Source organism: Ranitomeya variabilis, chromosome 4, assembly GCF_051348905.1.
Source record: "Ranitomeya variabilis isolate aRanVar5 chromosome 4, aRanVar5.hap1, whole genome shotgun sequence".
Taxonomy (NCBI): domain Eukaryota; kingdom Metazoa; phylum Chordata; class Amphibia; order Anura; family Dendrobatidae; genus Ranitomeya; species Ranitomeya variabilis.
This window is the reverse complement of record NC_135235.1, coordinates 451,965,010-451,990,197: the sequence shown is the minus strand read 5'-3', so window position 1 is coordinate 451,990,197 and position 25,188 is coordinate 451,965,010. Positions and strand designations below refer to the sequence as shown.

Sequence of the window (25,188 nt, the reverse complement as noted above, 5' to 3'; positions counted from 1 at the left end):
ATGGCGGTCGGTGGGAACACCCCTTTATAGCCCCTGTGACGCCGCAGAAAGCAAGCCAATCACTGCAATGCCCTTCTCTAAGATGGTGGGGACTGAGATCTATGTCATCACGCTGCCCACACTCTGCGTCCACCTTCATTGGCTGAGAAATGGCGCTTTTAGCGTCATTGAAACGCGACTTTGGCTTGAAAGTCGCGTACCGTGTGGCCGACCCCACACAGGGATCGGGTCCGGTTTCATGAAACCCGACTTTTCAAAAGTCAGCGACTTATGAAAATGACCGATCCATTTCGCTCAACCCTAGTCCTCACCTTTCCACTGAGATGCTGCTAATCCATTTGTCCCACAATGGGTTTAGCTCTGCTACATCTAGATGGCAAGCTGCGTTGTTGCATGATGCGACCATACAGCCCGTCATCCAGCAAAAACACTGGGCACTGTCAAGTCTGTCGGGTTTGAAATGTTGATTGTATTTAAGTCACAAGGCTTGTACACAAAAAACGGTCCATGAAAGATCTTTTATCCTTCTATAGTGACCCTCACCCTCCTGTGACAACACAGATATCGGCCATTATATGATCGTACATGTATAGCAATGGTAAAACAGTGGCCAATGTTAACTAAATTGTGTATGGTTGTGCTGGCCAAAGGATCATTTACAAAATAAACTTTCCTTTAACAGTTTTTTAATCATCAACCAACATCTATCTAATGTGTATAGCCAGCTTAGGACCACAGCTGCTGTTTATGGCCATTTATTGAAAAAACACAAAAAACATATGTCAAACTATGTTACAATATGTCAAAGTAGGCAAAGAAATTAAAAAAGGTCTTGAAAAGTGGAAAACCACTTTGAAGCTATCTTTATACCTTTATACTTCTTTTGGTCATGTAGAATTTATTGAAGAGATTTTATCCAGTAGTCAACCCTTTTCCCACCTCTAAGCCTTTTACTAAACAAGAGTCAATCATCTTTTACAGGAATACACACGATATTCATGACAGTACAAGCATTACTAAGAAAAAACATCACAATTTTATTGGACGCTCCATTGCAAGACAATTTTCCAGAATACAAACTGCTTTGCCCCCTCCCCAAGAACATTTACAGCAATAAATAAAGACAGGTTCATTAGAAAGAGAACAAGACCACATCACCTGGACCTTGGGGTTTGCTGCAAAGAGCAACAGAATACGGTTTAAAGAAGGGAGCATTATCCTATAATATGTAATATGTGAATGCGGAGATTTATTATCTCTGCCAGTGCATTCATCCAAGAGGCAGTTTATGAGTGACTGGCATGATAAGACATAAATGTCCCTAGAAAATGGCTGGAGTTCTGCATCCGCGTATATAGAAATCCTCTAGCTCTTTTTGAGGAATCGAAAACACTTTACTGTCTTTGATTTTTCTTGCCAGAGTTTGTCGGGTCACAAATTGATGCATATAGTGTCTATGTGGTTGGACAGAACAGGAAAGCAGAGAGGAAATGAAAAGAGGCCACGGAAAAAGAGTAGAGTAGATTAGTGGTAAATATAGTCAGAAAAAAGGCATTGTTCTTTGATGTGCTCTTATATATACTGCTGCTCAACTTTCCTTTATCCTAATATGCACTTCAATGTGGAATCTCATACTGTGCAAAGTGTCTGTTACTGATCAGCAACAAGCACTGTCCACCCACCCACCCCATAAACAAGTCTTGTAAGCCACACAGGGGCTGCATAGGACCAGGTCATCTTCTCACACCTCCCTTTTCTCCAGGCTGGCAGGATCAGAAGGAATTCAGATATTCCAAGGCAACTTCATATACATATTTATATTGTTCCTGAAATGGGAAAAAAGCAAACATTAAACTTGGCATCATCCATTTTAGAGCAATGAGTAAGCAAGTACAATCATGAGAAAGCTACAGTGGGGTTGAGAAGTCGATATCTGGGACAACCCAACACTTGATCCGCTGATCCTCTGCTGATATTATCGTGTTCAGACATCTTTTATCTAGTCTTTGGCCAACTATAAAGGTTTGAAAGGAACTTGACACTTCATTCTTTCTTGAGGTGTCCCCCTTATAAACTGCATTTAGCAATGTAAAAATGAAGTTATGCTTGTGCTTTATGCTAAATAACTTTCAAAAGTCATCTGAGCAGTGTTGTTCAGGTGAGGTGTTATGCCCATCTCCTGTCTTTCCTGGCTTTGCTCTATGTCCCACAAGCCACAATATAAAATTCCATTCCAGTTCTTCGGGGTAAGAAAATTAAGTTACAAGTTTCCTTCAAACTTTAACGTTGGCCATACACATTATATAGAGGTTGTATGAATATAATAATATTAGTGGGATCAACTAATCATGCTTTGAGATGTCCCAACTGTTAACCTCTGAAATCCACTGCACAGTAGCTAATCACTTGTGACCAGGCTTGGACTGGCCCAAAGGAGAACAGGAGAATCCTCTGGTGAGCCCGTATGCAAAAGTGGGCCACAACCCTTTTATATGAACAGTGTATATGTACAGACAAAGTTCATTGTTCTACCCAGTTCATTGTTATAGAAATTTGTGATTGAGAATAATGTCACATTTACATGTAGTTGAAAAATGGGGCCCACGCTTGGTTACCAGTGGGATCCTTGGCATCCAAGTCCGATGCTGCCTGTGATCATGAACTAGTACTGTAACCAATCCTTCGAATGATAAGATCACAATATGAACAAGTAGAGATAATGTGACAAGAAGTCGAGTGAGACGCTCTGGAAAATAGTTTTCAATCATAATTGCATCCAAGAGATATTATGATGTGTGGGCATAAAAAAGAGAGATTATACAGTTACAGTAGTTAACAAACTATGGCTAAATATAAAACACCAAACATATTTAGTTGTGTGGGAGATATGAGATCACTAAACCAGTCAGACAATGTAAATACTGCATAGAAAATCTGTACATCCTAGGGAAGTTACATCTAGTTGTGCTGTAGAAAGCAGCTGCTAACCCCCTTCCCACACACAGAAGACAGCATGACTGCAGCTTCAGATGGTTCAGTTCGGAAGGATATTAAGTCTTGCTTTTATTTTTCATTGCAAAAGAGGATATTGCTATTTTATATTTTTCACTAGATGCAGCAGTGGCCAGTCACTCACCAGTGCTTCCACCATGTTTGCCTTGTTATTCCGCAGGGTTTTCACGGTGTGAAACACATCAATAATATTTTGCTGCTGGATCATCTCGCACACACTACAGATAGCACAGAACGTTCCACTACGACCTCCTCCGTTCCTGAGGGAGAGAAAATAATATATCTGACTCAAAGGCCTTTTACAAGATGCTTGCAATGCTTTAGCCAATATTACAATCCATATGCATACTGGTGCAGTTAAAAAGGCATATACTGGTTTGCTGTGGTGCATCTATAGATCTTGTAAGCCCAATGATGTTGACTGCACTTGTCTATCTCTGTAAGGAGCTAGCAGTGAACAGGTCGAGTTTACAGGTCGCATATACAGATGGCCGTTAGCGTTGGAGTACTGTGGATATTTTATACTATTACTGTTAGTAGGGGTAGTCTCCCAGAACTATCATGAAAAATAATCTTGATTTCTTAGACAGTCCATACAGCTTTACTGGGCCAGAACAGAGAAGTTGTTATCACAGGTTGGCTGCGCCCATTATTTTGGATGATTGAAACTCTGTGCAGGCATACTATTGTTACAGACCCCATAAAGTGAAGCTTAATGTAGGGGGCTAAAAGCTGATTCCAGTGATGTGTCACTTGCTGGGTTGGGTGTCGTATTTTTTTTTTATAAAATCAAACTACTACTACTGCAGATCTACCAGTTCTCTGAATGCTGAGCTCTGTATAACCACCCACAACACTGATAGGCAGCTTTCTGTGTACTTTGTGCATAGGCATACAGTTGCCAATAAGTGGTGGGGAGGGGTTCGACTACATGGCAGCAGGCCAACGAGTCATCTAGTGATAATCTCAGGCTGATAAAAAAAAAGTGATTTTATCAAAACTACAGTAAGCAGCCAAGTAACTGACACATTGATGGAATGAGGGTCTCTGCTTCTACATTATGCTGCTCCAAGATTAGGTGGAAAAAAATTGGAGATAGGGCAAAAAATAGCCCAAATAGTACATCTTCCTGCCCCACATGATTAGAAGTATAGTGGTTTCAACCACTAATAGCAAGAGTTCCTTTTATGCTTCAAGGCCTCCTTAACCTATTTATATGCCTTTGCTTATCAAAGGTTGAATACAAAATATTTATCAGTGCCAACTGATACTTAGCAATATGTTATTTTTAAAGTTAAAGAAATATAGTTAATATAATAATATGGCCAAAATTTCAAACTGTCAGTTACCAAAATTTAGTAAAAGTTATTGATTGATTTCCACCATCCATAAATTGGTGCTCATAGATAGATATTCACAACCATTCCGAAATCCTGCTGTGTTTCCAGATATATGTATTTCCATAACAAACCACAAACAGATCCTGTGCCATATTGTGATCCATGAGTTTCATTCTTCTTGCTATTCTACCAAAACTGTCTTAGTACACAGAGATCAAATAAAAGGGAGGGTGACTGTAGAATTAGACTACACAGGTTTTGTTTTGAGATCTGCTATTATTGAAACATATAGGTCTGCACATGTCATGTGCTGACACAATTATAGTTTTTCTTTAACTCAGTTTATTGCCATAGTTGCTTGATTTTCTACTGTACTTTAGATATATTAAGTGTGGCAAGGTCAATGGCAAAGTGCTGGAGGGGAGATACAAGAATATCATCAAAAAGTTAATTTATTTCAATTCTTCAATACAAAAAGTGAAACTCATATATAGCGTGATTGCAAACAGAGTGATCTATTTCAAGTGTTTATTTCTGTTAATGTCTATGATTATGGCTTACAGCCAATGAAAACCCAAAAGTCATTGTCTCAGAAAACTAGAACACTTCATAACATCAGCTTTAAAATTGATTTTTAAAACCCGAAATGTTGCCCTACTGAAATGTATGTTCAGTAAATGCACTCAATACTTGGTCGGGGCTCCTTTTCCATCAATTACTTCATCAATGTGGCGTGGCATGGAGGCGATAAGCCTGTGGCACTGCTGAGGTGTTATGGAAGCCCAGGTTGCTTTGATAGCAGCCTTCAGGTAGTCTGCACTATTGGCTCTGTTGCCTCTCATCTTCTTCCTGATAATTGGGCAGGACTTCAGCCTTTTCTGGGACTTGTGGGGAAAGGTAGGGATACCAAGGGACGCAGACAGGAGCCAGCTCAACCCTGATGAAACCCATTGCAGTCAGAGATGGATGAGTTCCCCTTCTGTGTCCTGGCTGGTGACGAGGACAAGATGGTGACCAGTGAGGTCAAAATTCCTGAACTGGGGATTTCTGGCCGGAAATTTGGGACTGCCCAAATGCAGGATTTACTTTTAAAAAAATGCACTTGAAAATGTGACTGTGATGAATGGGCCCAAGAGCTGGGGGCAGACACCAGTTTCCCATATTTTGCAGTCAATGAGAAGTTGCTATATTGGGTCACTAAAAAGCAAGGGGAAGTATTAGAGTAGCTGTTAGTCCTGGGACTCTATAGACGTAGGGTACAAGATCTGGCCCTTGCTCATGTCTTGGGGGGAGACATCTAAGCATAGATAAAACCCAAGAGCGAGTCCTTCAGAGGTTCTACTGGCCTGGGTGTCACAGGGACCTTGTTAATTTCTGCCAGTCCTACCCTACATGTCAGCTAACTGCCCCGTATCTCACTTCTGCAGTCCCCTGGTTCCGTTACCCATAATCGAAGTCCCATTTGACTGCATTGCCATGGACCTGGTCGGGCCCTTAGTTAAGTCCGCCAGGGGTCATGAATACATCCTGGTGGTAATAGACTATGCTAAGCGGTACCCGGAGGCGGTACCACTGAGAAACTCCTCAGCCCAGACTATAGCAAGGAGCTAGTACACATTTTCTCCCGGACAGGCCTGACAAAGGAAATAATAACAGACCAAGAGACACCGTTCATGTCCAAGGTAATGAGGGAGTTGTGCAAGACCCTCCAGATTACCCAAATTAGGACGTCGGTGTACCATCGCTCGGGGTCTTCTGGACATTGCAAAGGAGACCTGGGAAGCGGAGGTAACACCCCACCAAAGTGTTATTGAGCATGTGGCCCAGATGCAAGACAGGAATGCGGATGTGATGCCGATTGTGAGGTAGAGTCTCATTTAAGCACAAGAGGCCCAGGCAGGGGTCTACAATCAATTGGCAAGACTAAGACAGTTGGTGTTGATCCCCACCATTGAAAGTAAATTCCTGGCCAAGTGGCAAGGGCCATACGAGGTGGTTGAAGCGTTAAGTGACGTCAACTACAAGGTCCACCAGCCAGAGAGAAGAAAACCATACCATGTGTATCAGATTAACCTGCTGAAACTGTGGCGAGACAGGAATCCGGTAGGAGCAACATGCCTAGGGGCCCATCCTTAGGCCAAGGTCGAGGATGTCACAGTGGAAGAGACACTGTCACCTTCCCAGAAACAACAGTACTGTGAGCTGCGTCAGCAGAACCTAGACCTGTTTTTGGAGTTACTAGGATGTGTGGAGGATGTGAAGCACAAAATCTGACTGAACCGCATGTGAGGGTGAACCAAAGGCCGTATCAGATTCCTGAAGCTCACTGTGAGGTGATCTCCAAGAAGGTGAAGAGAATGTTGAGCCTGGGGGTCATTGAGGAGTCAAAGAGTGGCTGGTCCAGCCCTATTGTCCTTGTGCTAAATCTGGATGGAGAGTGGCACTCCTGTAATGATTATAGGAAGCTCAATGAGGTGTCGGAGTTTGACTCATATCCAATGCCTCGGATCGATGAGCTTATTGAGAAGTTAGGATCAGCCAGATGCATCAGCTCCCTGGACCTAACGAAAGGGTACTGGCAAATTCTCCTGTCTCCAAGTGCCAAGGAGAAGATGGCCTTCTCTACACCTGACGGGTGCTTCCAGTATACTCGGATGCCGTTCGGTGTACAAGTAGCCCCAGCTACCTTCCAGAGGGCAAGTACTCCGCCTCTTGCTTGGATAACATCATGATCTTTAGCCTGAATTGGGGAAGAAGAAGGTCCAGGCAGTTCTGGATGTACTGAGGAAGGCAGGGTTTACCATAAACCCAAGTGCGCTCTCAGGAAAGAGGAGGCAAAGTACTTGGGCTATGTCATTGAAAGGGGCGAGATAAAGCCACAAATAGACAAGGTGGAGGCAATCCAAAAGCGGCTTCAGCCGGTCTCCAAAAAGCAGATTAGAGCATTTCTGGGAATTGTGGGATATTATTGGCGATTTATCTTGTATTTTGCCATAATAGCCGCCCCCTGACAGATCTTCTCAAGGGCACAAAGTCATTGATGGTCAAATGGTCCCCTGAACCTGAGATGGCATTTCTGGAGTTGAAGCTCATCTTGTGCAGACTGCTGGTCTTGGTCGCACAAGACTTCACTAAGGAGTTCATGCACCAGACGGACGCCTCCGAGGTCTGTTTTTGGGAGCTGTGTTGTCACAGGAAATACATGAGGACAAACATTCAGTTCTATACCTGAGTATGTAACTCTCCTCCTGTGAGAATAAGTATGCCATCGTGGAGAAAGCGTGCTTGTCCATCAAGTGGGTAGTTGACATCCAGAGATACTACCTGTTAGGCAGAAAGTTCAGGCTAGTGTCGGATCATGCGCCCCTGAGATGCATGAGGGAAAAGAAGGGGAAGAATATCTGGGTAACTAGGTGGTTTCTTGCGCTCCTGGACTTTACTTTTCATGTAGAGCACAGGCCAGGGTAGTTGCATGGAAATGCAGATGCCCTGTCCAGAGTCTCCTGTTTAGCCAGTGAAGGTGCCAAAACCCCCCGGCTTTGGACAGAGGGGGAATATGTGACAAAGTCACTGGTAAAGTGCTAGCAGAGAGATATGTTTCACTACGCCTAATGGCATCAGTGATATAAAACCCAGAGTATTTTCCTTCAGCACACTACGTGCTGTGACCTTTAAGCTAAGTTGCATAATGGGCTGGTTTTTATGTAGACACCCATAGAGTTGGAGGATGTCCACCTTATCTCCACCTGCAGAGGTGGCACCACCGTGTGCTGGCAGGACCTGTGTGATGTCACAGTCATGTGATCAGTCACATGATGCATGCGATACATGGTCTAGGGCTTAAGTAGCAGGTTTCCAAAGGCAGCAGTCTTCAGTATGCCTGGAGAGGAAGTACTACAGGAAAGTGTTTGTGCCCGTGTTACATGTTAAAGGGAACCTGTCAGCCCCAAAATCGAAGATCAGCTAAGCCCATCAGCATCATGGGCTTATCTACAGCATTCTGGAATGCTGTAGATAAGCCCCGATGTATCCTGAAAGATGAGAAAAAGAGGTTAGATTATACTCACCCAGGGATGGTCCCGCTGTGGTCTGGTCCGATGGGCGTCGCAGTCCAGTCTGGGGCCTCCCATCCTCTTATGATGACGTCCTCTTCTTGTATTCATGCTGCGGCTCCGATGCAGGCGTACTTTGTCTGGCGCCGGGAAAGGTCAGAGAGGCCCGGCGCCTGCGCAATGCAGTACTTTGCTATGCCCTCAATAGGGCAGACAAAGTAAGCCTGCGCCGGAGCCGCAGCATGAAGACAAGAAGAGGACATCATCCTATGAAGAAGGGAGGCCCCGGACCGGACAGCGACGCCCATCAGACTGGATCGGCCCCCCAGGTGAGTATAATCTAACCTCTTTTTCTCATCTTTCAGGATACATCAGGGGGCTTATCTACAGCATTACAGAATGCTGTAGATAAGCCCCTGATGCTGGTGAGCTTAGCTCATCTTCGATTTTGGGGGTGACAGGTTCCCTTTAAAGGACCTGAACTGTGGACATCGCTAACCGTGAGCGGGCTGATCTCCGCTAGAAGAAGGACTGTGTTTTTGTTTTGTTTGTTTATGCGATTTTGTCGGTGTTTATTTTTCCCAGCTCGGTTTATGCTGCCTTTAATAAACCAAGCGTGCTCTTAAAGAGACAATGTTTTGTTTCTACCTCTGTGTCCAGGCGAGTGAGCCGCTCTACCACATAGGGCAGTAATAAAAACTAGGCTGCAATAGTGGACCTTCCCTTAAAGACTGGGAAATATCTCCTAACAAAAATGTGTTTTTTTTATTTTATTCAGTTGAAGAATATAATTTTGGGGATTTGGGAAATCTAATAGCAGTTCCTGTAAGATTGCATATAACAAACATTGGTTTGTATTCACTGTGAAGCCTGCCCACTCACATTTATGCCTGTCATACCATCCAACTGTCGCTTGCCTTAAGTTTAACATGCAAGGTGATTAAGGTGACACTAAATGAACCCTTCTATTCCAGAATCAGAACCAAGCTGTGGAGGAGGTTAATGTAATGTAGCAGATACTGTATATTTAACTCTCCTTTCAGGAATGAAGATATATCTACTGTACAGCTGTCTTATTCCAGCATCTAAATCGCTCTATCATTGCACATTGCAGTTTGTAAAATAAACAGTATACAAGTGCTTATGTCTTTTTTCCAGTCCATTTAACCCAGTCAAGTATAGATGATGGCAAAAAAAGAGAAATTGCATCCTTGAGATGTGGTTATTATTTTTAGTTTTTGCATTGAACATATTGTACTTTTGGTTGAATAAACAGAACTGTTGCATAAGCACAGAAAGGGTTTCGGTTAACCATCAATAGTCCTATATAAATCTCATTTGAGTTTTATTTGTCACTTCTGGAGTTCCAAATATGATATAAAGAATGAACACTAAAGGGGTTCTCAAAGAATGCAATAAAATGGCCTGCATCAGGTAATTCAAACTGTATACTGTCCTAGTCACGTCATGACGAGCTGAATTCTGTACACCTCAGTATGTACCTGTGAGAGGCTGCAGAAGGGCTGTGAGAGGAGAAAAAATAAATATTCTGTGCATTGAGGACTGAGGCTACAGAAAAAAAATATTTTTTGCTCATTCAGCTGAGGAGAAGACATTTCTTCTGATACATACACAATCCATCAGCATACTGCGACTAATGAATTCATGAACTCCAATATTGCCGCAAACTTTAAAAACGTAAGGCACTTACTTAGAGTTTTTATATCCAAGCTCTTGGACAACCCATTTAAATATATCTGTTTGAGTTGTCCTATTTACTTCGATGTTTATAAAAAAAACTTTGCCAACAAGACATAACCCCTCTAGCAATACACTGTATACAAAAAAAACTAACTTAAGGAACTTACCCAGAAGTCTATGACCCCAAGACCAGTCCCCATCACCAACTTACTCTAAATGGTAGCTAGGGTTCAACCCCTCTAGCAGATGTGAATGCAACAAATCTTAAGATTATAGAGATTTGATGACGTCATCCACTAACTCGTTACCTTATTGTAAAACCCAGCAATATACAGTAATTTTTCTTTAGGGAGGTTGAATTCTGACCTATGAGACAAATTTCAATAACTGCAAGAGGTGGCTTTTACACACACACACACTCAAACCATCAAAGTTTGATCTTTTGGAGTCTGACCATGAAGGGCCACAATGCTCCTGCCATTTGCCTATATTGCAGCTCAGTCTCAGTCAGGTTATTGAAAATAAACTGCTGTAGATTGCGAGAGACAAAGCAGCCCAGAAGAGGATGTAATCAATGTTTGATTATTGTGTTTATAACCCTGGACCTCTTTTGATAATCAGAATGAAGGGTTATGAAGCTCAAGCCACTTGGCTATATTGGAGGTTGAACCTAATACCGCAGCTCAGTCCTACTCAGCTTAATGGGACTGAAGTCTTGTGGATTACCAGGGGCAAAGAACCCCCAAGAGGACCTAATCAACATATAATCATTGTGTGTGTAGAACCCTGTATCGTCGTTGATAACGAGAATGAGGGGTTGCAAAGCTCAAGCTACTCACAGTTCAGCCCTGGTCAAGTTAAGAAAACTGCTTTTTTGTACTGTTATAAAAGCTTTCAGGGTTATTACGGTATGTAACTCTGTTGACAAAAAAAAAAAGATTTTTAATTAAGGAAGTACTCAGTCCTGAAAGATCTTTAATTCTTCTGTTTTAGCATACAGTGTATGGCTTAGTTTGATGCTATTTTCATTAGTGCTGAGCGAATTTGTTCGGAAATCGATCACCAAACATAAAATCAGCACAAATATGGCACATTCGGATTCGTGATTGGAAAAAAAAATTATAAAATCGGAAAAAATCGGTAACATTGGCTAAAAAGCGGGGGTGTTTATTTAGATTCATAAAACGCACCACAAACAGTTCATTATGTACATCAACGGAACATAATCACCACCGACAGTCTGTTCCAATGACAGCTACTTCTCTGCCGTTATTAAAACCCCCTTTCTGGAGTTACCTTCCTGGAGCTCCTGCTCCACATGCTGACTCCTTGTCAGTCCTCATTCCCAGGGAAGCTGCCTAACTGGGATCACCATCCTGGATGATGCCTTGCTCACCAGGCCACCCGATATTTCCTGACCCACAAAAAGACGGTAGCTTCCCCAACACAGTAGCTGTCACAGGCTCTGCAGGACCATGGCCTCACCCCGTGCTCTTCAGGACTCCGGTCTTACTCCTAGGACCATCCAACACAGAGGCCATCAAGGTCCACAGCCTCTCTGTGTGCTATTCAGGGATCTAGTCCACACTCAGGACCTCCCAACACACAGGCCTTCCAGGTCCACAGCCTCTTAGTGTGCTATTCAGGATGTCTATCTACTCATAGGACCGATCAACACACATGCCTTCCAGGACCTTACACACCGACCATGTGACCAGAACTCAGTCACATTATATCACATAAGCCACTCCCACAGGTGGGAGGTGTGTGTGGTTAGTCAGACCTGCCCAGCTCTCCGGCTAACCCTGTAAGCCTCCCTTAAAACTAAACAAACACTTGTGCAACTACAAGTCCCAGAACAACATTTCGGGCTTACAGCGCAGAGGACCACCTCTGTCTCGGCAACACATACCAGCCATTCACAATGACGCCAGTCACTGTATCACAAGAGTAATTTTTTTTCCTAACTTTATGTGTGCACATTACAGCTAGCCAATCAGGGCACAGGAAACATCCACAATGTCCTGACACAACGGATTGTGTTTGGCTGCTGAAATCACATGTCCCTCTCCATATAAACAGAAAACATGTTGTTTTAGAGCCATTTTGACTCAGTAACAGCACAGAGAGGCTGCTCCTGTCTCTGGCACTGTTAGCAGCAAGATTTTAGCTAGATAGCTAGGCTTTTGTTTATCAGTCAGATAGTTTATCTAGCTACTGTCCAATGTGGCTGTAAAATTGACCTTCCAGCAATTTCTTTTGCCATTACTGAGGTCCACAGACAAAGCCAGCAGGGCACATGTCCTACAAGTGTGTTGTGCATTGCTTCTATTGAGCTCCATGCATGAGTATAGCATTATTTTTTTTCGCTAGCTAAATGTGAAACAGCTTGCTGTATCCCACATCATCATTTAGTGCTGCGGTGACATGAAACTGTCTGCAGACCTAACACACATTAAAAAAATTTATACAGCCCGACGTATCCCACTTTGTCATTTTGTTGGGTTGAAATAAAGCTGTCTGCAGATTTCACGCACATAACAATTTATTTTTCTGTTGCTAAACTTCATACAGTAAGGGACCTGACTTTTAAATTGTTTGTAGCATCTAGTGTGTTATAGAGGCCTGTTCCAGAGACCCCCAAAAAATTCTTCTGTTACTAACATCATACAACAGGGGACATCTCACTTTCAAATTGCTTGTAGCATCTAGTGTGTTATAGAGGCTTGATCCAGAGGCCAAAGAAAAAGTCTTCTGTTACTAACGTCACACAGTAGGGGACAGATCACTTTCAAACTGTTTGTAGAATATCTTGTATGTCATACCGGCACCATCCACACTGAAATAATTCTTTCTTCTGTGACTAACGCAATTCAGCATGTCATATTTCACCTTGTAATTTGCTGCCTCTGAAATTCAGCTGTTTGCATTCACAATGATGCAGGTCACTGTATCACGAGAGTAATTTTTTTCTCCTAACTTTATGTGTGCACATTGCGGCTGGAAGAGGAGGAGGGCAACTCTAAGGGCGATGAATGTGATAACACAGAAGATGATGATGATTAAGTGTTAGATCCCAGTTGGCGTGAACATAGAGGCACACAGCTGAGTAGGTCATCTGAGGAGGAAGACAAGGAGGTTACGTTGCGCCGTACATCACAGACACGTAGTGATGCAGCCATGATGAGCAATGCATCCTCAGCCACAACTGTGGCTGTGACTAGCAGCGTCCGCAGGTCTGCAGCTCGCAGGGGTGGCAAGGGTTCCCTAGCATGGGCCTTTTATGACACTGCAAAAGATGAGCCAACTCACATAATCTTAGACACTGAAATTCCCTACACAATGGGGTAAGTAATAAGTCAGAAAAAACTAAAAAAATACTAAGACTACAAAAAGGACCCAAACAAGCTGATTAGCGCAAGAAAAGGGAATCAAAAAAGTATATTAGACTTAAATGTACAATAAATTAAAGCACTAATAAGGTACATACATTAAGCAAGTACTTACAATCATAGTACGGTGACCGAATCCCCTGGCCTGCCGCCCCTACGTGCGTTTCGCCATAACTTTGTCAGGAGGAGTGATGCTTGCATTCATACACTGCACGCACTTTATTTAGCATTTTGGCATTTGCATTTTGTTGTGCCCTGACATCCACTCCCTCCCTAGAGGCTAATTCCTTATACCAGGTTATTTGAGGGGCTGTCTGGGTTTCCTTTCAGCAGTATAGCTGGCATCAATTTGCTTACTTTGTGCTACTTTACAGTTCATATTTTCTACTCATAAATTTATTAATATTCACTTGTGTGCTCTTGCGATACTTGCATTTTGGATCCTGTGGTACTCTGCATAAGTAGAGATACTCTGTTTCTATGTATTTGTGCTAAGAAAATTTTTCCATTTAAGTCTAATATACTCTTTTGATTACTTTTTTGGCCTAACAACTTGTTTGAATTGTTTTTGTTGTCAACTCACATAATCAGCCAATGTTGAAAAAAAAAAGAGTAGAGGTAAAAAGTGCAATAGCTTAACTACTACATGTATGAACCTTCACATGCGCAATCAACATGCGTTATTCTGTTATTCTGCTATAAAATGTGGACCAGTGGACCTCAACAACTATCAGCTGCCCCATCAATCACATCTGCTGCTGCTTCTTCCTCCCTCTCTGTTACCGTGCCAACTATTGAGAGCAGGTCTTCGACAGCAGAACCTCGGGTACTTTACCAGCTCCAGTCACGCTGACTGAGAACCCACCGCCAGCTGTAACAGAAGCAGACATGCCTGCTGTTTTTGACCGATCTCAGAGAACAAGCACACCACAACTTTCTCAATCCACTGTAACATCTCCACCTGCACCTCTCTCACGGTCCAGCCCTTTCTCTGGTTCTCTGAACTCCGCCATCTCTCAGCACTGCAGCCAGCCCATGGTACCACAGTTGTGGTCATGCAAAAGATTGTTTCCTCTTACGCATGATAAAGCTAAGAGAATGAACTTCACCATCATGATGTTGTAATGAGTGATTCATTACTTAAATTTAAGAGGGGACTGGATACCTTTCTGGAAAAGTATAATGTTACAGGGTATATACACTAGATTCCTTGATAGGGCGTTGTTCCAGGGAACTAGTCTGATTGCCGTATGTGGAGTTGGGAAGGAATTTTTTTCCCCAATGTGGAGCTTACTCTTTGCCACATGGTTTTTTTTTGCCTTCCTCTGGATCAACATGTTAGGGCATGTTAGGTTAGGCTATGGGTTGAACTAGATGGACTTAAAGTCTTTCTTCAACCTTAATAACTATGTAACTATCTCCAATCTGTTTGCCATGGAAATGCTGCCTTTCCACCTGGTAGATACAGACGGTTTCCAAAACCTGATGGGCGTCACAGTCCCCCTGTACCAATTGCCCAGTCGCCATTACTTTTCTAGGAAAGCTGTGCCTGCACTACACCAGCATGTCGCAGACATCACCCATTCCTAGACCAAATCTATGTCTGCCAGGGTGCAGGCCACCTCAGACACTTGGACGAGTAAGTATGGCCAAGGGCATTGCATCTCGTTGACTGGGCATTCGGTGACTCTGGTGGTTGTGGAGGCAGCCTCTGCTCCACAAGTCTTGCAGGACAAAACTCTACATATAACACTTCCTCCACTGCTTCTCCCTCCAACTCTATCTCCAATAGGGCCTCCATCTGCTCCCTCAACCTCTGCCTTAATGAGATAAGCAGTCCAACAGTGCAGAGTGAATCCCCCACCTCCATACTGTGCAGCCAGGGCTCACTGCAATCAGGCAGTCTTAAAATTTATATGCCTTGGATATCGCATCATACAGCTGAAAAGTTGTGGACAGCTCTCCAGGCTGAGTTTGATCAATAGCTGTCTCCGCTGAACCTGTATCCAGGGAAGGCCATGTCCGATAACGGTGCAATCCTTGTGGCGGTGATGATCCTCCCCTCTCTGTTGTTCGTGGTTGGCGAGGGGGATGGAGGAAATAAGTATCAGTGTTACCCAGCCACTCCTGGTTGGGTGTCCATCTGCTGGACTGGGCGTAGTGGAAGACCTGTCGGTCCCTATTATACTATTTCTACTGTGGTGAAATTGATGCCACTTTGTTAGTGTCTGCCAATAATTTTTGCAAATGTGTAGACTCCTTCATGCGTGTTGTCTGTAGCAGTAGGCCTCCGAGACCGTCAGGCCTCCACTTCATTGGAGTCAACTACCAGTGTTACCATCCTTAGATTTTTCTGACAATAGTAGTCTACAAAATGTATGTGATATTTGTGCCACCTGAGTGTGGCTCAGCATGAAAGCAAGTAGAGGTGTTGCATGTGGTATCATGGCTCCCAGCACAGGAGGCCTACACCGATCCCTCAACCATCTCGTCTTTCTGTGACGTTCAATTGAAAGCTGTATATGCTGGCCCAGACCCCGATACCTCATGCATGGCTGATTGCTGCACTGCCATTTTACAATTTGTGCTGTGGGTGAATTGAGGCCACTTGGGCAGCACGGTGGCGCAGTGGTTAGCACAGCAGCCTTGCAGCGCTGGAGTCCTGGGTTCTAATCCCACCATGGACAACATCTGCAAAGAGTTTGTATGTTCTCTCCGGTTTCCTCCCACATTCCAAAGACATACTGATAGGGAATTTAGATTGTGAGCCCCATCGGGGACAGCGATGATAATGTGTGCAACCTGTAAAGCGCTGCGTAATATGTAAGCGCTATATAAAAATAAAGATTATTATTAAGATTATTACTTGTAGTCCTCTGTGGACTAGTGCAGGGGCCATTATACAGCTTGTGGGACTAATGCGGGCTCCATTATACAGCTGGAGGACATTGTGGGGGGACATTATTCAGTTTGGGTACTAAATCGGGGACCATTATATAGTTTGGGGACTAATTTGGGGGCCTTTATACAATTTGGGAGCTAATGTGCGGTAGCCATTATACAGTGCATTAATATTTTCTAGGAGGCAAACTTACCATCAAAAGGGAACAAAGGAGGCACTATTACTATGTAAGGGGCACAATGGTGGCATTATTATGTGGGGCAGTAAGAGGAGAGCTGTAATTGTGCCAAACAGCAGGTGCAGTAATAGGGACACATAGAGCAGTGGCTCAATATTGGGGTATCAGCAGGACGAGGAGTTTGTGCAGGTTGGGAATAGCTGGAGACAGTGTTGGAAACCTGAGAAGTCAATTGTGTATTTGTTGTTATCTCTGCAGACGAGTCCTGACTGGAGGAGTTGTCGTGTCGGACTGGAGGAGTTGTCATGTTGGTCTGGGCCAGATGGAAAAGACGGGAAAAGTGAACAATTCCATGAGAAAGATCATCAGTTGTAAATCACCATCTGTAACTGTGCTGTGATCTCTTATATGTTCTGTAGAACTGATATCTACTACTATATGGTCACTATGTGGCGGTAATATATATCTTGGCCTTTGTACTTTGCAGAGATTTTTTGTGGCTCAGGGGTTAGCACTGTTGCTTTGCAGCCCTGAGGTCCTGGGTTCAAATCCCACCAAGGACAACATCTGCAAGGAGTTTGTATCTTCTCCCTATCTTTGCGTGGTTTTCTCCAGTTTCCTCACACACTCCAAATACTTATTGATAAGGACAATCAATTGTTTGTGAACCCTAATGGGGACATTGATGATAATGCCTGTAAAGGGCTGCAGAATTTATGGTGCTATATCAGTGAGTAAAATAAATACCTAAATATTAGCTCAGTGGGTATCTGACTTTTTGCATCCCAGCCCAACCGCTATATAAAGAGGCCGCAGCAGCACTATGGAGAGCGCAGCATCCTCTTCATTATTTACGAGACCAAGCCCTGTATGTAAAATAACTGCTTTGACCGCTCCTGCAGCTAAGGGCAATAAATAGGACTGAGCTGTAATACTGGTCACAGCTCTGACTATATGTCATACAGTCGTGTTACACTCCCCTCACTTCTTGTAACATAGAGGTGCACAAACATATTACAAACTCACCATATGACAGGTGGGCCTGTGTACCTTCACATGCCAGGGCTGAATTTTAGTCCCAGTCCGGCCCTGGCAGAACCAGACCACGTTCTGGTGATAACATTATTCTTTGCTTCCAAAATGATCATAATAATGACAATTCTGTGTGCATTGAATTGTGGTTGTCCAGTCTAAACAGGCCAGTAAATAACCACTGATTAGTGTGCATGTAGCTGGAAGTCATTTACTGTAAAAGCAGTGGTCAACATGTGTAGACCCAGCATAAGACTTACCTATTTATAATAACTCATCTTATTGTTTCATTTAATGTTAGTGTTTGTATAAAAACAAAGACTTAACAAAATTGTTGTAAAATAAATATGATTATTTATCTAATTTTTTTAAAATCATATTGAATTGCTGTATTAGTCTCATCCACATTTATATTTATGATGCCTGTATTAACATTAAAAAGGATGATCCCTAGGAAATGTTAAGCACTCTATGTAAATAATTTTCTCTATATGGTATTTTTCACTTTTAAAGATTACTTGTTTTTAGAGATGATCGAATTTTTTAAGTATTAATTTGCCAGCTTCAGTGAATTTTTCCCAAATTTGCCATGAACTCCAAGAACTCTGAAAATATGTGTAGAACTCTGATGACTCCTAGTACTGTATCCAACCCCTTTCAATGTTCTTAGGCATTTACAGCCTTAGTAATTGCAAGGTCACCTTGCCATATAAACACATGGTAATCCGGTAGTAACCAACAGCTCATTTAACCCCTTATCCCCGAGCCATTTTCTGTTTTAGCTTTTTCATTTTTTGCTCTCCTTCTTCCCACAGCCATGACTTTTTTATTTTGTGGTCAAAATGGCCATATCAGAGCTTGTTTTTTGCATGATGCGTTGTACTATTGAACTACACCATTGGTTTTAACATATCATGCACTGGAAAACGGGGGAAAAAAATCAAAGTGCGGTGAAATTGCAAAAAAAAAGTGCAATCCCACAGTTGTTTTTTTTCTACCATGTTCACTAAATGCTAAAACTGACCTGCCATTGTGATTCTCCAGGTATTTACGAGTTTATAGACACCAAATATGTACAGGTTATTTTTTATTTAAGTGGTGAAAAACATTTCTAAAATTTGTTAAAACATGACCCATAGCGTCATGATCTCAGGTTGGTTGAGGGCGTATTTTTTTTGCATGCCAAGCTGACGTTTATAGTGATTCAATTTTGTTGCAGATACAATCTATTGATCACCCGTTATTGCATCTTTATGCAATGTTGCAGCAACCAAAAAAACGTAATTTTGGAGTTTTTACTTTTTTCTCGTTACACTGTTTAACAATTGGGTTAATTCTTTTTTACATTGATAGATTGGGCAATTCTGAACGCGGCGATACCAAATATGTGTAAGTTTGATTTTTTTTTTAAATTATTTTCAATGGGGCAAAGGGGGGTAATTTGAACTTTCACATTTTTGTATTTTTTAAAACTTCTATTTTACTTTTGGCATGCTTCAATAGTTTCCATGGGAGACAAGAAGCTGCCATAATCCTATCAGGTCTGCTACATACAATCGATGAACAGATCGCTTGTATGTGTCATGTTGGACGCTGTTTATACCAGGGCGTTCGACAGACAGCGGTAATTCCGCTTTTGTCCACTATGTGCTCAGTGGCATCGGCTAGATTTTATCTAGCTGGTCTGGCGTTAATTTACCTGGTGCTTGGATTGGAAGCTGGGCCACGCCCACTGCCTTTAAATAGTTCTTCTGAACATTGGGTGTCGCCGATTATAGCTTCTGTCTAGTGCTTGGTTATCTCGGTCTGGAGTGGTGAGCTAGGAGTTGGAGTATTGTATCTGGTGGTGTATTTCCCTTTGTCTTAGGCTAGGTTCACATTGCGTTAGGGCAATCCGTTTAGCGCTAGCGCTAGCGGATTGCGCTAACGCAATGTATTTTTATGGATCGCGTTTGGGGGTCGCGTTAACGTCCCCGCTCTCGCAGATCCCCGATCTGCGAGAGCGGGGAACGGACCTCGGGCGCGCCGCGGACGCTGCAAGCAGCGTCCGAGGCGCGTCACAAAAGAACGGCACATCACTAGCGCGAGCCGAAAAAGGCACGCGCTAGTGATGCGCTGCTGGCGAAATTAACATTGCTGTCAATGGGTGCGCTAACGGACCCGTTGCACGGCGTTGATTGCGACATTTTCGCCATGCAACGCTGTCCGTTAGCGATCACCCATTAACGCAATGTGAACCCAGCCTTATTTACTCCTTCCTATATTTGTATTTATCTTGCCCTGTACATTTAGAGTGTATTCCTGAGTGACTGCGGCGTGGTGTATATTTTCCGTTATCCTTGTCTGTGCTTACTGCGGGTATTGGTGTATGATCTCTTCACTGGGTGGTGGTTTCAGCCTAGGGTTGAAACAGGAGACAGGGAGAGGGTGGAGGCCTAGACATGCACACCATCAGTGTAAACTCTAGGTAGAGGGTCAGTCAGGATTTCCCTAGTCTGAGGGAAATTGCAGGGGCCCGGGTTATTAGCTCTTGCCCACCTAGGCTTCCCGTGACATTATAATCGGCCTTAAATAAATTTAAAAAAAAAAGAAAAAAAAAGGGGTTTCCTTTTTTTTTGTTTTGTCATGGATCCCATGACTTCCATAACCCGCCAGTTGGAGGCGCTGTCCCTACAGGTAACTGAGTTGAGGGGGGCAGTGCAGCAACAGGGACTAGCAGTATCTAATGTGCAAGCTGGAGCGACAGGTAGAGTTGCTGAGCCTAAGTTTCCTTTGCCTGAAAAATTTGCTGGGGAACGCAGTAAATTTGTTTCTTTTTGTGAAGCTTGCAAACTATATTTCCGTATGCGCCCGATCTCCTCGGGTAATGAGGCTCAGCATGTGGGCCTGGTGTTGTCATTGTTAAGCGGGGATCCCCAAGCATGGGCATTTTCTTTGCCATCTGATTCTGCTGCATTTGACTCTGTGGAGAGTTTTTTTTCCTTTCTTGGAAACATTTACGATGAGCCTGACAGAATGGCTCTAGCAGAATCTAAGATACGCACTATTCGCCAGGGGGAGCGAGTTGCAGAGGATTACTGTTCTGAATTTCGTCGCTGGGCGGTCGATACACAGTGGAATGATCCAGCGCTGCGGAGTCAGTTTATTCATGGGGTTTCTGGAAGGGTTAAAAAAGCCCTTCTGATGTACGAGACTCCTGCTTCTCTAGATTCCGCTATGAGTCTGGTTGTCCGCATTGATCGCTGTTTGCGTCAGGGGGAGCATGAGACACCGCCTATGGGAGAGGGTTTAGGTTCACGTGAGGTTGCTGCAGGTGAGCCCACGGAGCCTATGCAAATCGCAGGGGTGTCACATGTGAAGCATCGAGCCCCTGAGCTCAGGAAGCAGGGAGCCTGTTTTTACTGCGGTAAAACTGGTCATTTTGTTAACATCTGTCCTCTGCTGTCTAAGAAAAACGCAACGGCGGAAAACTTCTAAGCTCAGAGGGTGTGGAGGAGGCCAATCTGAGCTTATGTATATCCTCCATGGTGGTTTCTCAATGCATGCTCCCTGCTAAGGTTATTATCGCTGGCAGTGAGCTGCCAATTACTGTTTTTGTGGATAGTGGTTCTGCCACAAATCTCATTGATGAGGAGTTTGCACGCACAGCAGGTTTTAGGATTGAAAAACTGCCTCATCCTATCCGCGTGGTCACCATCAATGCTGCTCCTCTCTCACAGGGGGAGATTACTGAGTTTGTGGCCGAGGTGAAACTCCACATTGGGGTTCTACATTCTGAGCAGGTTACATGTAAGGTGCTCAGGAATCTTCCTGCTCAGGTGGTTTTGGGTTTTCCATGGTTGTCTATGCACAACCCGGTAATTGACTGGAAAACTCAGGACATAATTCGGTGGAGCGAGTTCTGCCAGGAGAATTGCCTGGCCACATGTGTGTCTGCTGTGACTTCAAGTGTTCCGGAGTCACTTCTGGATTTTGTGGATGTGTTCTCTGAGAAGGGTTGTTCAGAGTTGCCACCACATCATCCCTATGACTGTACTATCAGGTTTAAACCAGGGGCCAAATTGCCTAAAGCAAGAATATTTAACATCTCCGGTCTGGAGAGACAAGTGTTAAAGGATTACATTGCTGAAAGTTTGAGCAAAGGGCACATCAGGCCTTCATCCTCGCCTGTGGCAGCAGGGTTCTTCTTCGTGAAGAAGAAAGATGGCGGATTACGTCCGTGTCTGGATTTCAGGGAGTTGAACCAGATTACGGTTCGTGATCCATACCCTATGCCATTGATACCGGATTTGTTCAATCAGGTGGCAGGTGCTAAATGGTTTACCAAACTTGACCTCAGGGGGGCGTACAACCTCATAAGAGTCCGTCAAGGTGATGAGTGGAAGACGGCTTTTAATACCCCTGAGGGTCATTTTGAAAATTTGGTGATGCCATTTGGGTTGACTAACGCACCTGCAGTGTTCCAACATTTCATTAATGATGTGTTCTCGCATGTTTTGGGGAAATTCATTATCGTGTACCTAGATGACATTCTCATATATTCTTGCGACCGTGATACTCATTTAGATCATGTCAGGCAGGTGTTACAGCTTCTCAGAGAGAATAAGCTGTATGCTAAACTTGAGAAATGTGTATTTTCTGTTCAAGAGTTGCCTTTCTTGGGTTATATTGTGTCTGCTTCTGGTTTTAAAATGGACGCCGCTAAGGTGTAAGCGGTGCAGCATTGGGAACGGCCTGATAACCTGAAAGCACTTCAGCGGTTCCTTGGATTTTCTAACTACTATAGGAAATTTATCAAGGATTTTTCCATCATTGCTAAACCGCTAACTGACATGACTAAAAAGGGTACCAATTTCTCCGTTTGGCCTGAGGCTGCTGTGCGCGCGTTTGAATTTCTTAAGAACAGTTTTGTTTCAGCCCCCATTCTTGTGCAGCCAGACGTATCAAAACCTTTTGTTGTGGAAGTCGATGCGTCTGAGGTTGGTGTGGGGGTGGTACTATCACAAGGCTCATCTTTGAGTGATTTGCGTCCATGCGCCTATTTTTCTAAGAAACTGTTGCCCGCCGAACGTAACTACGATATCGGCAACAGGGAGTTGTTGGCAATCAAGTTGGCCTTTGAGGAATGGTGACACTTCTTGGAGGGGTCGGTTCATCAGGTTACTGTTATTTTCGACCATAAGAATTTGCTTTATTTGGAGTCTGACAAGCGTCTGTCTCCCAGGCAGGCTCGCTGGGCATTGTTTTTCACGCGGTTCAACTTTGTTGTCACTTACAGACCGGGGTCTAAAAACACTAAGGCGGATGCTCTGTCCAGGTGTTTTCTGGGGGGAGAACCTCGGGAGGATCCAGTACCCATCCTCCAAAAGGGTGTTGTGGTTTCGGCTCTCACTACCGAGGTTGAGGCTGAGATTGCCGAGGCTCAGGAGGAAGTACCATCTGGGCTTCCCATCAACAAATCTTTTGTACCGCTTCATCTCCGCTTAAAGGTTTTGGCGGAGCATCATGATGCTGTCCTGGCTGGCCACCCAGGGGTTAGAGGTACCTTGGAGTTGGTGTCACGTCGGTTTTGGTGGCCCAAGATCCGACAGGACGTGGTATCATACGTGTCAGCTTGTACCACGTGCGCTAGGGCTAAGACGCCCCGCTCCCGTCCTGTTGGCACAATACTTCCTCTTGAGGTACCTAGTAAGCCATGGACGGAAATCTCCATGGATTTCATCACTGATTTGCCCTCCTCAGCTGGGAACACGGTCATCTTGGTGATTGTTGATCGGTTTTCAAAAATGTTGCACTTTGTGTCTTTGCCTTCATTGCCTAACGCTAAGACTTTGGCTCAGGTATTTGTGCATGAGGTGGTCAGACTTCATGGGGTTCCATCTGACATCGTGTCTGATAGGGGTACTCAGTTTGTGGCAAAATTTTGGAAAGCATTTTGCTCATGGCTGGGGATCAAGTTGTCTCATTCTTCGGCGTTTCATCCTCAGTCAAATGGTCAGACTGAGCGTATGAACCAAAATTTGGAACAGTACTTACGCTGTTTTGTCTCTGATAACCAGGAGGAGTGGTCAACGTTCCTTCCTTTGGCTGAGTTTGCCATCAATAATCACCGCCAGGAGTCGTCTGGGGAGTCTCCTTTTTTTTGTGTTTATGGGCTACATCCTCAATTTTGTACTTTGAGTCAGAGGGGCTCTTCCGGCGTTCCGGAGGAAGACCAGTTAGGAGCACAATTGTCATCTGTCTGGAGGAGAGTTAAACAGCGCCTGTTGAGCGTGGGTGCTAGGTACAAACGTGTGGCTGACAGTAGTGTGTGCCAGGTTCGGATCTGAGTGTGGATGACTGGGTGTGGTTATCCACAAAAAACATAAGACTCAAGATACCATCCCTTAAATTGGGTCCAAGGTTTATTGGTCCATTTAGGGTCGCCGCCGTCATTAACCCTGTAGCGTACCGATTGGAACCTCCTACGGTGTATAAGATACACAACGTGTTCCACAGATCGTTGCTAAAAAAGACTGTGGGTCTTGTGGACGCGACACCTATGCCTTCTCCAGTCTTGGTGGATGGTAATTTGGAATTCGAAGTCTCCAAGGTGGTTGACTCTCATGTAGTGCGCCGCACTTTACAGTACTTGGTACACTGGCATGGTTATGGGCCTGAGGAAAGGTCCTGGGTACCAGCCTCGGACGTTCATGCGGACCGGCTGGTCAGTATGTTTCACCGCCGACATCTGGACAAGCCGGGTCCTATAAGCCGTGAGGGCCCTGGGGTCCCTCGTAGAAGTTGGGATACTGTCATGTCGGACGCTGTTCATACCAGGGCGTTCGACAGACAGCGGTAATTCCACTTTTGTCCACTATGTGCTCAGTGGCGTCGGCTAGATTTTATCTAGCTGGTCCGGGGTTAATTTAGCTGGTGCTCGGATTGGAAGCTGGGCCACGCCCACTGCCTTTAAATAGTTCTTCTGAACATTGGGCGTCACCGATTATAGCTTCTGTCTAGTGCTTGGTTATCTCGGTCTGGAGTGGTGAGCTAGGAGTTGGAGTATCGTATCTGGTGGTGTATTTCCCTTTGTCTTATTTACTCCTTCCTATATTTGTATTTATTTTGCCCTGTGCATTTATAGTGTATTCCTGAGTGACTGCGGCGTGGTGTATATTTTCCGTTATCCTTGTCTGTGCTTACTGTGGGTATTGGTGTATGATCTCTTCACTGGGTGGTGATTTCAGCCTAGGGTTGAAACAGGAGACAGGGAGAGGGTGGAGGCCTAGACATGCACACCATCAGTGTAAACTCTAGGTAGAGGGTTAGTCAGGATTTCCCTAGTCTGAGGGAAATTGCAGGGGCCCGGGTTATTAGCTCTTGCCCACCTAGGCTTCCCGTGACAGTATGTAGCAGAAATGCTCACTTGCTATGAGCGCCGACCACCGGGCAGCGCTCATAGCAATCCGGCAGTGACAACCATAGAGGTCGGCTGGAAACCTCTGTTTGTCATGCCAACCCATTAGTCACCCACATGGTCACCGATGGGCGGGATTTCCGGCGCGCTTGCTGGAAGCACGAGTTAAATACTGTTGTC

General features: G+C 44.1%; 1 protein-coding gene across 8 annotated transcripts in view; it reads right to left on the bottom strand.

The window, feature by feature from the left end:
* Positions 1–1,013: 1,013 nt before the first annotated feature.
* The window catches only part of PTPRT (protein tyrosine phosphatase receptor type T), a 469,258-nt gene continuing 445,083 nt past the window's right edge, over positions 1,014–25,188 (bottom strand). For all 8 annotated transcript variants that reach the window (XM_077251539.1, XM_077251545.1, XM_077251540.1 and 5 more), the window contains 2 exons: positions 3,137–3,272; positions 1,014–1,826 (listed from right to left, as the gene is read on the bottom strand). In XM_077251539.1, coding sequence (XP_077107654.1) covers positions 1,773–1,826; positions 3,137–3,272 — 190 coding nt within the window. In that variant the 3' untranslated portion in view covers positions 1,014–1,772. The remainder of the gene's footprint in view (positions 1,827–3,136; positions 3,273–25,188) is intronic.